Genomic DNA, 11,433 nt, shown 5'->3' on the forward strand with positions numbered 1-11,433 from the left:
GACAACGCGCCGATCCCCCACCTTCCTCTCCCCACCTCGACGCTGCTCAGAAGACAACCGTCTCAGTGTCACAAGGTGGAGCACAGGCAAAGAGCTGGAGCAGATGAGTAACATCCCGTAAGCTATCTATTCCCGGCTCAGCAGCAGCAGATTAACTGTTGGTTTGGGATAATTACGGCACATCCCTTTAATCCCAAACAATTGGCAGTGAAGGTCCTCTAACTAGAAGTTTTCCAGCAAAGGGAAAAGGAGCTGTGCGTTTTTAACTTCAACATTTAAAATAAGTGACCTCACAGTACCCAACACAATCTTATTAATTAGGGCAACTTCGTCCTGAAAAACACGGATTCCCAAGAGGCCTTCTCTGTTGTCTTCTTATTCTAACCACGGGTATTTGTTGACCTCTAGCGGCCGCTTACAGTAACTACAATTGCACTTGGAGAAAGCGTTTTCCAAAGCGCATCGGTTCATTATACTACATATTCGTAATAGTCATCACTTTACCTTTAGTGATTAATAACGAGAATGCTGTGTTTGCGTTTATTTGTAACTCGAATAACGACCATTCACCCTTGTTTCTAATAAACAAGGGCTTATTACAAACAGGTGTTTGTAATAAATTTGTAAAATTTAAAATTTAAAAAAGGTCTTTATTTTTTTTTTAATAAAAATAGGTATACCCTGAGATGTTTAGACATCAGCTTCAAGGAATGAATAATTGATTTAAATTACAGAATGCAAGTCATCCTGTCTCTGAAGATTTCAACAAGATATATAGCCTATGTATGAATAAATCACTAAAACACGATGCTGTCCAGCTGGTGCATCTCGGTCGCGTTTGCCCGCACGTGAGCGAGGAACTTTGGGTGAAATATGCAATGAACGTGACGCGACCGAGAACGTGACGCAACAGGCGCGTTTCTCTGCTTTGGAACGGAGCTCCTTCCAGAAGGACTCGATCCTTTGAAAAAGCTGGACAAGCTTACATTTGCTCTGCAGTTTCTGTGAAGATTTCGACAAAGTAAGTAACGTGTGGTCTGAAATAGTGCAGGATGACAATCAGGATGCTGAATGGGATGTGTGCAGAGAAATGTGGAATGATTGGATGAGAAAACAGAAAAGAAATGAAATGAGGAAAAAAAAAAAGCACAATTGGTGAAAACAGAAAAACAATACTTTTTCTAACTGTGTTTTTCCTCGTGATGTCGCACACACACACACAAACACGCAAACAAACTAACTGTAAATAATATTTTAATGGGTTTAACCTTAAAAAAGTAGGTATCAAAGAATACATAAATGCCAATAACTGGCATCTCGTACAAAATGGATGTAAAAGATATTAGCAATAAATCCATAATCTAACCCAAAATTATGTAGTGTTTAATCTTCACAGGTGAAGTGAGAGATGTAATACTCTAATAAGCCAAGCAAGGAGGAGGAGCATTTAAATATTCTATGAAAGTGGTCCAAAAGTCGATTCTTGAGGACCACATATTGTTTGTTTGCTCATCATATGGAAAAACAATCATGATGATGTTTGTCCACAAACAAACATCGTCATATTTGTGGGCAAGCAAAAATCAACAAACATTATCTCTGCTGACAAACAAAGATGTTGTTTGTTTCTCCACAAACAGACAACATCTTTGTTTGTTGTTTGTTTGTTTGATGTTGTTTGTTTGTTTGTAAACAAACAAACAACAAACATGATTTGTTTGTCCAGTCAGTATAATTTTTTTCATCGAGGTTCAAATCTGAAAAAACTCCCTCGAGTAAATATTTGTGTTTTTTGCAAGGAAGTCATACTAAAAGGTGGGCTGGGTTTCTCAAAAAGTTTTATGAACAGTTTTTGTTCAATAGTTCCTTAAACGTTGATGTAACTCATTTCATCTAAGAATCACTGATCTTCTCTCCTCGTCTCGCTTTCTATTCACAGTCATGTTGAGAAGAAGCATTCGACTCCAGTCATTGGGCTATTACAACTCAGCCGGACTGCCGACCATCTGCTACAGAGAATCTCCATACAAGTAAGCTGGACGAGAAATATGTCCACCTTTACGCATATTTCTAACACAGTCCTCTGCTGTCTTCAATGTAACTATTCTTTCTTCTTTTTTTTTTTATTTGTCTCATGCAGAATCTTCAGAAAGCGAAGAAAAACTAGATGTGCCAACTCAAATGCAGAAATCGTTCCTCAGATGGAGACGAACTTGGGCTTAGACACTGACTCAGACTCAGGGACCATCGTTTACTCTGAGTTTGACTTGGAGACGAATGCAGACACCATCCCATACACGGACTTTCCCTTAGAGATCGACAACATCACACACACAGATGTATGCTCGGACTCAGACGCAGAAACCGTCACATACACAGTGTTAGACACGGACTCAGACACAGAAACCATCACAAACATAGACTTTGACGTAGATTCAGACACAGAACCCATCCATCACACATGCTTGAACACAAACACTGAAGTAGGAACGATAGCAGAAGAAGAATCCCACTTTGAAAACAAAGAGATGGCCAAGGGAAGTACACTGTTCCCCAAAAAGAAATTCAAGGAGAACATTAGCTTGTTCTTCGTCGCATGCCTCGTCGTTTTTGGTAACCTCCTTATTGAACAAACATTTTGAGATTCTATGTTTTAGAGTAGATATCATTGACCTGGCTGTCTTCTGCTTTGTTTCTGCTCATTAATCAGTTCTGGCTTACCCAATTTATGCCATGAGCTTTCCACCAGAAGAGTTTCCTGCATCCCCTTTTGCAGAGGACATTGTATGTTTTCAACAATACTTCTTTTTATTCGGACTATACAAACTTAAGTCAAATTATGTCTAACCTCTCATTCACTTACCTCCAATGCACACTGAAAAGGGAAGATAATGTATCCAATAGAGCTGATGAAGACTGACGGGCTCAATGACGACAAATGACTACTGAATTAGCATCAGCATCACCGGATGGGATACTGCGTTCAGCGAATATCACTGAAATCACACCTCAATTTTCTCTGTCGTTCGTGATTTCTCTCTAACTGTGTGTCTGTGTTTTAAGGTCCAAATCAGATCCACACACAGGACAGAGCTATGGATAGGTAAGTATGGAGGCAAGTACGCTTGCACGAGTTCAATCAAGCTAAAAACTCACAACTTATACCTACCTATCTATACCTAAAGATCTATCTATACATAGATAGATCTATCTCCCTCCACTTGTCCTTCCCTTCCTTCACCCATTCCTCTCTTCCTCCCTTCATCTCTCCCCTCCCTTCCCCCTTCCTCCCTTTATCTCTAGCTTCATTTCTCCATCCATCTGTCTCTCCCTCTACCCTATCCTCCTTTCATCTCTCCCTCCATCTCTACCTCCCTCTGCCCACTCCTCTTTTCCTCCCTCCTTTCAGCTCTCCCTCCCTCTATTCTTTCCTCCCTTCCTCCTTCCCTTCATCTCTCCCTCCCTCTACCCACTCCTCTTTTCCTCCCTCCCTGCATTCTTCCCTTTATATCCCCCTCCCTCCACCCATTCCACTCTTCCTCCTTCCCTCCCTTGCCCACTTCCTCCCTCCCTTCATATCTCCTTTCATCCCTCCCTCAGTTTACCCCTTCCTCCCTTCATCTCTCCCTCCCTTTACTCCTTCTTCCCTCCCTTCATGTCTCCCTCAATCTGTCCCTCCTCTGTTCCTCCCTCCCTCCCTTAATCTTTCCCTTGATTTCTCCCTCCCTCCACCTATTCCGGTCTTCTTCAATCCCTCCCCCTTCCTTTCCTCCCTTCATCCCTCCCTCCCTTTACCCCTTCCTCCCTCCCTTCATCTCTTCCGCCATCTCTCCCTCTACCCATTCCTCTTTTCCTCCCATCCTGCATTCCTCCCTTTATATCTCCCTTCATTTCTCCCTCCCTCCATCCATTCCACTCTTCCTCCTTCCCGCCCCTCCCCCTTTCTTCCCTCCCTTCATATCTTCTTTCATCCCTCCCTCAGTTTACCCCTTCCCTTCCTCCCTTCCTTCATCTCTACCTCAATCTGTCCCTCCTCTGTTCCTCCCTCCCTCCTTTTATCCTTCCCTTCATTTTTCCCTCCCTCCACCTATTCCACTCTTCCTCCTTCCCTCCCTCCACACCTTCCTCCCTCCATCCCTCTCCCTTCCCTTCCTACTTTTGTCTCTCCCTTCCTCCCTCCCTCCCTTTATCTTTCCCTTCATTTCTCCCTCCCTTCACCCATTCCACTATTCCTCCTTCCCTCCTTCTCTCCCTCACTCCCTTCCTCCCTTCTTCCCTTTCTCCCTTTATCTTTCCCTTCATTTCTCCCTCCCTTCACCCATTCCGCTATTTCTCCTTCCCTCCCTCTGCCCCTTCCTTCCTCCATTCCTTCCTCCTTCTCTACCTCCCTCCCCCCCTCCCTCCCTCTCCCTTTAGCCCTTCTTCCTTCCCTTTATCTCTCCCACAATCTGTCCCTCCTCTGCTCCTCCCTCCCTTCCTCCATTCATCTCTCCCCCCTTCCCTTCCTCCCTTCATCTCTCCCTCAATCTGTCCCTCCTCTGTTTCTCCCTCCCTCCCTTTATCCTTCCCTTCATTTCTCTCTCCCTTCACCCATTCCACTCTTCCTCCTTCCCTCCCTTCCTCCCTCCCTCCATCTCTCCATATCTATATATATAATCTATATATTTATATATCTATATAGATATATAGAAATAGCTATATATAGATACGGAGAGAGAAGCCCTGGCTTGCAGCTCCACTCCTCAGCCGGTTGAAGCAGATGGCCGCCCGTCCTGAGCCTGGTTCTGCTGGAGGTTTCTTCCTGTTAAAAGGGAGTTTTTCCTCCCCACAGTTGCCCAGTGCTTGCTCACGATGGGGGATTGTGTCGAAGTATTCATGCAATCAGCTGGTTTTGTTACATAAATAAACTGCATTTGCTTGAAATAAGTTGTCTGTGTTTTTTGTTGTGTGCTTTGTACACTGTGAGGAATCTTCGATTCAATTAAAAGATTCCTCATTTCTCCAAAAGGTAAAATAAATGGTGTTGTGACTTATATCATCTAAGTATCTTCAATGGTTTGTTATGGACGGCGGAGGAAGGATCTCCAGTAGCAGTCACTCTTGAAAACTGATGAAGCTGAAGAAGCCTCTGAATGAAGGCACTGTTGCTGAATGACAGTCTCAGATTATCTACTGAGTACTGTCAAAAATATTTTAAGCATGAAGCAAAGTGAAGTTGTAATCTCTCCTTAATTGAGAAGATCCTGCATCAACATCATCATCATGCTCCCTGCATTTGCTCTTTCTTTTGTGTCAACAATTTTTTTTTTTATCAAGTGACAGTGAGCACAACGTCTGCACAGAAAATATAGAGGATTGGGTTCATTTTTTATGTTTTGCATTAACTAACTACCAAGGGATGTAACAAAGGTAACAACATTACCATTCTTGTCAAATAGCTTAACTGGTTGACAAGTTATAATGGCATCATTTAATCATCATTTAACTAACATTTTCTGCATCCAACGGAATTACTGATAGGGCCAGTATTATGTCAAACTGACTTTTTTTGAACGTTACCTAAATTTCTCATGGACATCAAGTATGTCTGGTTTTCCCATCAGACCCAAAGTGAACAAAAATGGCTCCAGAGCTGTAGTGACTAAGTGTATTGGCAGCTTTGTGCCGGATATACATCCGCTGCTTCTGCTACTTCCTGCAGTATGATCCTCTTCCAAACAATGTGCAACTCTCAGGAGGATGTGACATCGGAGGTGGGATTCCTTTACATTTAACTCCGGCTCCAGTTTCAGACAAAAAGGATGTTGGTAAATCCTTTCGTTGGGAGAAAACACGAAGAAAATTGTGCATGGCTATTGTGCATAGTTACAAAAATGCTAACTTGACCCCTACGTCCTCCAAATTATAGGGCGTGAAGATAATAATCTTCTTTTAATATTTTGATAGTTAACAATTTGTGAGTCTGTTTAGCACAGACTCACACCTGGAACCTCACCAAGTGTGTTAAAATCAACATCAGCCTTTTATATACATATATGTAAATACGTCCTATGTTTTCCTTAGTCCTAGATGTCGACACAAATATGCAGCTACAGGAAGAGGAGGGGAAGGAAAAGGAAGTTTAAACTGGAGGAAAGTATAAGTATCATTGTACCTTAAACTTGAAACTGTAATTTTACAATCACAAACATCAGTCATTTTGAGGGGATTTTATCTAAAACACTGACACAAAATTACACCAAACAGTGAAGGTCAATGAGACATGTTTTTTTTATTCTTCACTGATAATGATATCTAGTAATGTGAGAGAGATTCAAAAGTATGAATACTTTTGCAAGGCTGCACTAAATATGATTATATTAAAATAGAACAAGAACAACTTTAAAAGCTAGGGTTCGAAATTTATCAACTGAAGAACATATTTTGATTTTCACTCCGTTGCTGTGGACGTCAAACCCGGGCTTTAGGACCTGGGGGTATTTTGTTCTCCCACTGCTCCTACTGGGTGGGACGGCCTAGAAATAGGAGCCCAGGGCAGAGATTTTTGTTCTGTCCCAGCACAGGAACTCCTTTCCTCAAACTTTTGTTCTCCTCTGCGAGATACTCTGACTTCATGCTCAGAAGGCCGGAGCTTGTGGACCTATGTGAATCCAACTAGACAGCAAACTTGCTGAATTATTCCAAAGGCCTAATAAGGTAAACACTGGGAGAATGGAGTCTTAGAGAATAAATATCCAGACATTTAGTCTGTCTGCCTGTCTGTCTGTCTGCCTGTGCTCTGGTGTACGGATGGTGTTTGAAACCTGTTGGTGAGAGTGGATGTTGACGTCTGAAAGCCAGAATGAATGAGCGGGTGGGTGTAGTCATGTGAGATGGCTGCAGCTTTGGATCTGATTTCATTTAGGAAGCAGGATGTTTCTTCTTCTTCTGTGGTTTTCTGTTTAGAAACACATTATAATAACGCTTATGTCTAACCTGGACATAAATTGTTTTAGATCTTACGAAAGCTGCCAACAACAGTCGGTATCCAAGGCACACCAAGGTTAGAAAAACAGAAAATAACTGATCCAGGTGAAGCCAGACTTCAGGCTCACGGACGCTGAAAGGGGACCAGAGCAAAAGTTTTGCATCACGTGTGGCAGCATATGGCCTCTTTTCCCACACAACACGGAGCCAATCAGATTCAACCGCGTTCGTTCCACTGGAAGATGACATTTGAGAACTGAAATCTGGTGCAGAGCCCAGCCATGAGCATCTCAGATCAAGTAGACCAGATAGATCCAAAACTGTTGATGTGACTTTTCTGGGAGTTTTTTATACGTAGTTCTGACTTCCAAAAGAATTTTGATTAATTTTAACAGGAAAGGTGAATATTTGAGTTTGTGGTGTAATTTTTTGTCAATCTACAATGGTCCAAATTATACATACAATTAAGTAGTTTAATGTTCACATCAGATTTAAGCCTTAGTAGTTCTTTCATCCAAGAATAACTATTATAGAAATTGTCTCCCATCTTGTCAAGCCGTTGCCTTCATTTGCTATTCAGGATTCAAACCTTGGTTCACAGCTCAGTGTGAGATTTCTCCCATTGACTCGGATTCTCTCTGGTAGAATTTCAACCGGGCCAGTCACCAAACAAAAGGAGAAGCTTGAAGAGCGACAAAGATTTTTCTGCAGTGTTTCAGAGTTGTCGTCTGCTGGTAGTTTAAGCAATGGCAGCTGAGGAAGTGATCAAAAGCCGTTCAGTATACTAAATATTACATTAAACAGTCGTCTGTTTCGGGTCAACATCTCTCTCTCCTCGCACTGGGGGATGGTTGTTGACAGTGCAGGCAATTTCCGGTAAGCTTCATAGCTTCGAACCGCTGCATTACATATGTCACAGGCAAACGTCAGCGATTGGACAACATTTAAAACCTCATCAGAGTCCATGTCTCCAGGAAGCAATCTTTTCTCAACAGCCGAGAGCCCAGACCCTCTGTATGTACCAAACCAGGTAGTACAACCAAAAAGACGGTCTTTAGAAGTCTACTACACTCCCAGAATTATGACAAAACTATGGAGAGGGCAACAAAGATTGTACTTGCTAAAAAACATTTGACCAAACAATAGAGGGGGGTTTGTTCATTTGTATGTAGAAGTTTCACACAACTTAAAAAAAAAAAAAATCAAATACATGAGAAAGTTTTGGTTTGTTACACTGACAACTGACTTCATGTTCTTTCCAGGTTTTGTAACAATGTGGCTAACATTCCTGGTGTCCGTGGCCCTTCTTGCCCCGATGACCTCAGCTGCCACGGCTATGACAGCGGAGAAAGTCCTTAGCAACCACGCCGCCATACTGGCTGACAACAGCGCCGACCTGGCTGTTAGTCTCTACCAGAACGTGGCAAAGGAAAAGGGAGCAGAGAACATCCTCATCTCCCCCGTGGTAGTGGCCTCCTCCCTGGGTCTGGTGGCTCTCGGGGGAAGGGGTTCCACCGCCGCCCAAGTGAAGAGCATCCTGAACGCGGCCAAGGTTCAGGACGAGCAGCTGCACTCTGGTTTGGCGGAGCTCCTCACCGAGGTGAGCGATCCAAAAGAGCGCAATGTCACCTGGAAGATGAGCAGCCGCCTCTACGGCCCAAGCTCCGTCACCTTTGCGGAGGATTTTGTGAAGAGCAGCAAAAAGCATTATAAATGTGACCATTCCAAGATCAACTTCAGAGATAGAAAGAGCGCCGTCAACTCCATCAACGAGTGGGCCGCCACGTCCACCGACGGCAAGCTGCCCGAGGTCACCAAAGACGTGGAAAACACCGATGGCGCAATGATCATCAATGCTATGTTTTTCAAACGTAAGTGTGTGAGCGTGTCTCTTTGTGGCATTGAACGCTTTCACGTGAAAGAACTCTGAACAAGCCTGGCCTTTCCTCACAGCTCACTGGGACGAGCAGTTCCACCCCACAATGGTGGACAACCGAGGGTTCCTGGTGTCCGGCGGCTACACCGTGGCTTTACAGATGATGCACCGCACAGGTGGGCGAAAGAATCTCTGTTTTTCTCTGCTGACAGGGGGGAAAAAATAGACATAAGAAACTTTTGTGCTGTTCACACTACAAAAACTGTGGGAAAAGAATTTAGATCGATTCACAAATTACAGATATGAGACAAAACTATTTTTCTAAAAGGGATCGTTTTTTTGTGTGTTTTTGTACATTTCATTAACGCCTATGAAATGTTTGTTGCATTTTCAGCCTAAGCCGGCAATAAAAAAAAAAGTATTGGAAACGCTTTGACGCCATCCAGCGGTCAAAGTCATACGCATTTTTACCCAAATCTGCTAACTTGTACAGTAAATGTTGATAGTGGAGTAATGTTGTGAGCAATGACTTCCTGGAGGTGGAGTGTCAGAAAAATCAGGAGTTTTAAAGAGAAAGAGACCCAATTCAAAGGCCTTAAATTGCAAACTCAAATGTCTTTAAGTCATATTTGATATATATAGCACTTTTATAACAACTGAAGTTAACATAGTTTTTGACTGTACTATAAAATGGCACTATGTGCCTGGAAAACATAATAATGCCCCTTTAAGAGGTTCCTCAGGGTGTAGTGTAAGAACAGACATTGGATCTTTATATGTGCCACGGTTTTTTCAGGTCTATTTGACTTCTATGATGACACAACCAATAAACTGTATCTTCTGAGCTTGCCTTTGGCTCACAAGAAGTCCACAGTGGTGTTCATCATGCCCTACCATGTGGAGCCGCTGGCCAGACTGGAGAAGATGCTTAGTAAAAAGCAGCTGGACATGTGGATGGGGAAAATGAAGCAGACAGCAGTGGCTGTTTCTCTGCCTAAAGTCAGCATGGAAGTTAGTCACAACCTGCAGGTAAAACACGCCACACTTCCTGCCTGAGGCTTGATCTGGAGAAAATTCATCGCTCTGAGATTCTCACCCTCACAGTTTCGTCACATCAAATCTTTCTGCTCCATTTTTTATTTATTTATGTATTTTTTTAGAAGCACCTTCAGGACCTGGGCCTCACAGAGGCTGTGGACAAATCCAAAGCTGATCTGTCCAACGTCTCTGGGAAGAAGGACCTCTATCTGTCCAGCGTCCTCCATGCCGCCGCCTTGGAATGGGACACTCATGGAAATGAGATTGATACCAGCATCTTTGGCACAGAGAGACTCAAAAACCCAAAGCTGTTTTATGCTGACCACCCGTTCATTTTCCTCATCAAGGACAGGAAAACAAACTCCCTCCTGTTCATCGGCCGGATGGTCAGGCCCAAAGGAGAGAAAATGAGAGACGAGTTATAACTGAATCTGTGTGTTCTGGATATGTTTTGATGTATAATTTGTATTTCCCTGTTAAAAAAATCCATTCTAAAACACAGAATATGGAATTGTGTGAGGTATTTTTCCAAATGACAATAAGTTACTTCATATTTTACATAGTAGATTGAGAACTAAAAAAATAAAAAATACTACAATTTGGATGATTGGGGTCAATTATTTGTTAAATGTTGTTTGTTAAATGTTGTTAAATCATGTTAGAATGGGTTATTTTCAAGATGAAGCATTTCAGTGTTTGTCTATGGCAAATTATAAGATTTGAGATAAAAAAAGGCAACAAAGTCATATTTTTTTTTCCAAAAGTGGCAACTATATTTTTGTTTCTATTCTTTGCACTGTTGCAGTCTGCTGTTGTTGTTTTTGCTCTCCTGATACACTTGGAAACAGATGATTCATCTAAATATTCTTCATTTTTAAGAATGTCTTTCATATTTGAGAAAAAAAATAGTCTGTGAGGAATTTCCTTCTTTTAAAATAAAGAATGTGAGAAAACATGTAGCTGTGTTTGGTTTTTTTTAATCACGTAATTACTTGCATGTATAATTTTATGTCAGCAATCCCCACTGTGAGGTTTATCCTAGTAACACACGAAAAGCAGCAAATAATAACAATAATATTGATGTTGTTTTTCTCATTGGAAGAATTATTATTTTTTTGTACACATTAATGTTTCAGTGCATTCTGAAACATTCCCGAGCCTTTAGCGCCACCTAGCGGCTTTGTGGCTAAACTATATATGGGTACAGCTGTTCCAAAGTCCTTCTCAGATTAAAATATGTTTGTATTTTAATCTGAGATAAAGAAATATCTAGTAAAGTTGCAGTTTTTATGTTGCTACATAAAAGCTTTATAATCTTTGAAACACCAAACCAAATCAGCAACAGTTGTGTGTGTTTCAAACTAGCCTTATATAGCCTATGCCTAAATCTTGCAAGTGTGGTAATATTTGTCATGATTCCAGGCCTTCAGCTCTACCTTGACTGTGCTTTTTGCTCATTAACCTCACCTGCACTGTGCTGCTTCCTATTTAAACACCTGCTCCTCACTCAGCTTTTCAAGCATCTTCTGGTTTGCCTGTTTTTTTTGACTACA

The 11,433-nt window shown here is 42.0% G+C and overlaps 2 protein-coding genes across 2 annotated transcripts; both read left to right on the forward strand.

Annotated features, from left to right (window-relative positions):
• Positions 1–934: 934 nt before the first annotated feature.
• LOC129370476 (clumping factor A-like) lies at positions 935–3,728 on the forward strand. The gene is made up of 5 exons (XM_055046496.1): positions 935–1,021; positions 1,940–2,030; positions 2,141–2,613; positions 2,711–2,784; positions 2,884–3,728. The coding sequence occupies exons 2-5, from the start codon at positions 1,942–1,944 to the stop codon at positions 2,890–2,892; spliced, it is 645 nt and encodes a 214-aa protein (XP_054902471.1). The 5' UTR covers positions 935–1,021; positions 1,940–1,941; the 3' UTR covers positions 2,893–3,728.
• Positions 3,729–6,522: 2,794 nt separating this feature from the next.
• serpinh1a (serpin peptidase inhibitor, clade H (heat shock protein 47), member 1a) lies at positions 6,523–10,835 on the forward strand. The gene is made up of 5 exons (XM_055046677.1): positions 6,523–6,696; positions 8,229–8,837; positions 8,920–9,018; positions 9,639–9,871; positions 10,003–10,835. The coding sequence occupies exons 2-5, from the start codon at positions 8,240–8,242 to the stop codon at positions 10,303–10,305; spliced, it is 1,233 nt and encodes a 410-aa protein (XP_054902652.1). The 5' UTR covers positions 6,523–6,696; positions 8,229–8,239; the 3' UTR covers positions 10,306–10,835.
• Positions 10,836–11,433: the final 598 nt, after the last annotated feature.

The sequence above is a fragment of the Poeciliopsis prolifica genome, unplaced genomic scaffold (genome assembly GCF_027474105.1).
Source record: "Poeciliopsis prolifica strain line A6 unplaced genomic scaffold, Auburn_PproV2 SCAFFOLD024, whole genome shotgun sequence".
Classification (NCBI taxonomy): Eukaryota; Metazoa; Chordata; class Actinopteri; order Cyprinodontiformes; family Poeciliidae; genus Poeciliopsis; species Poeciliopsis prolifica.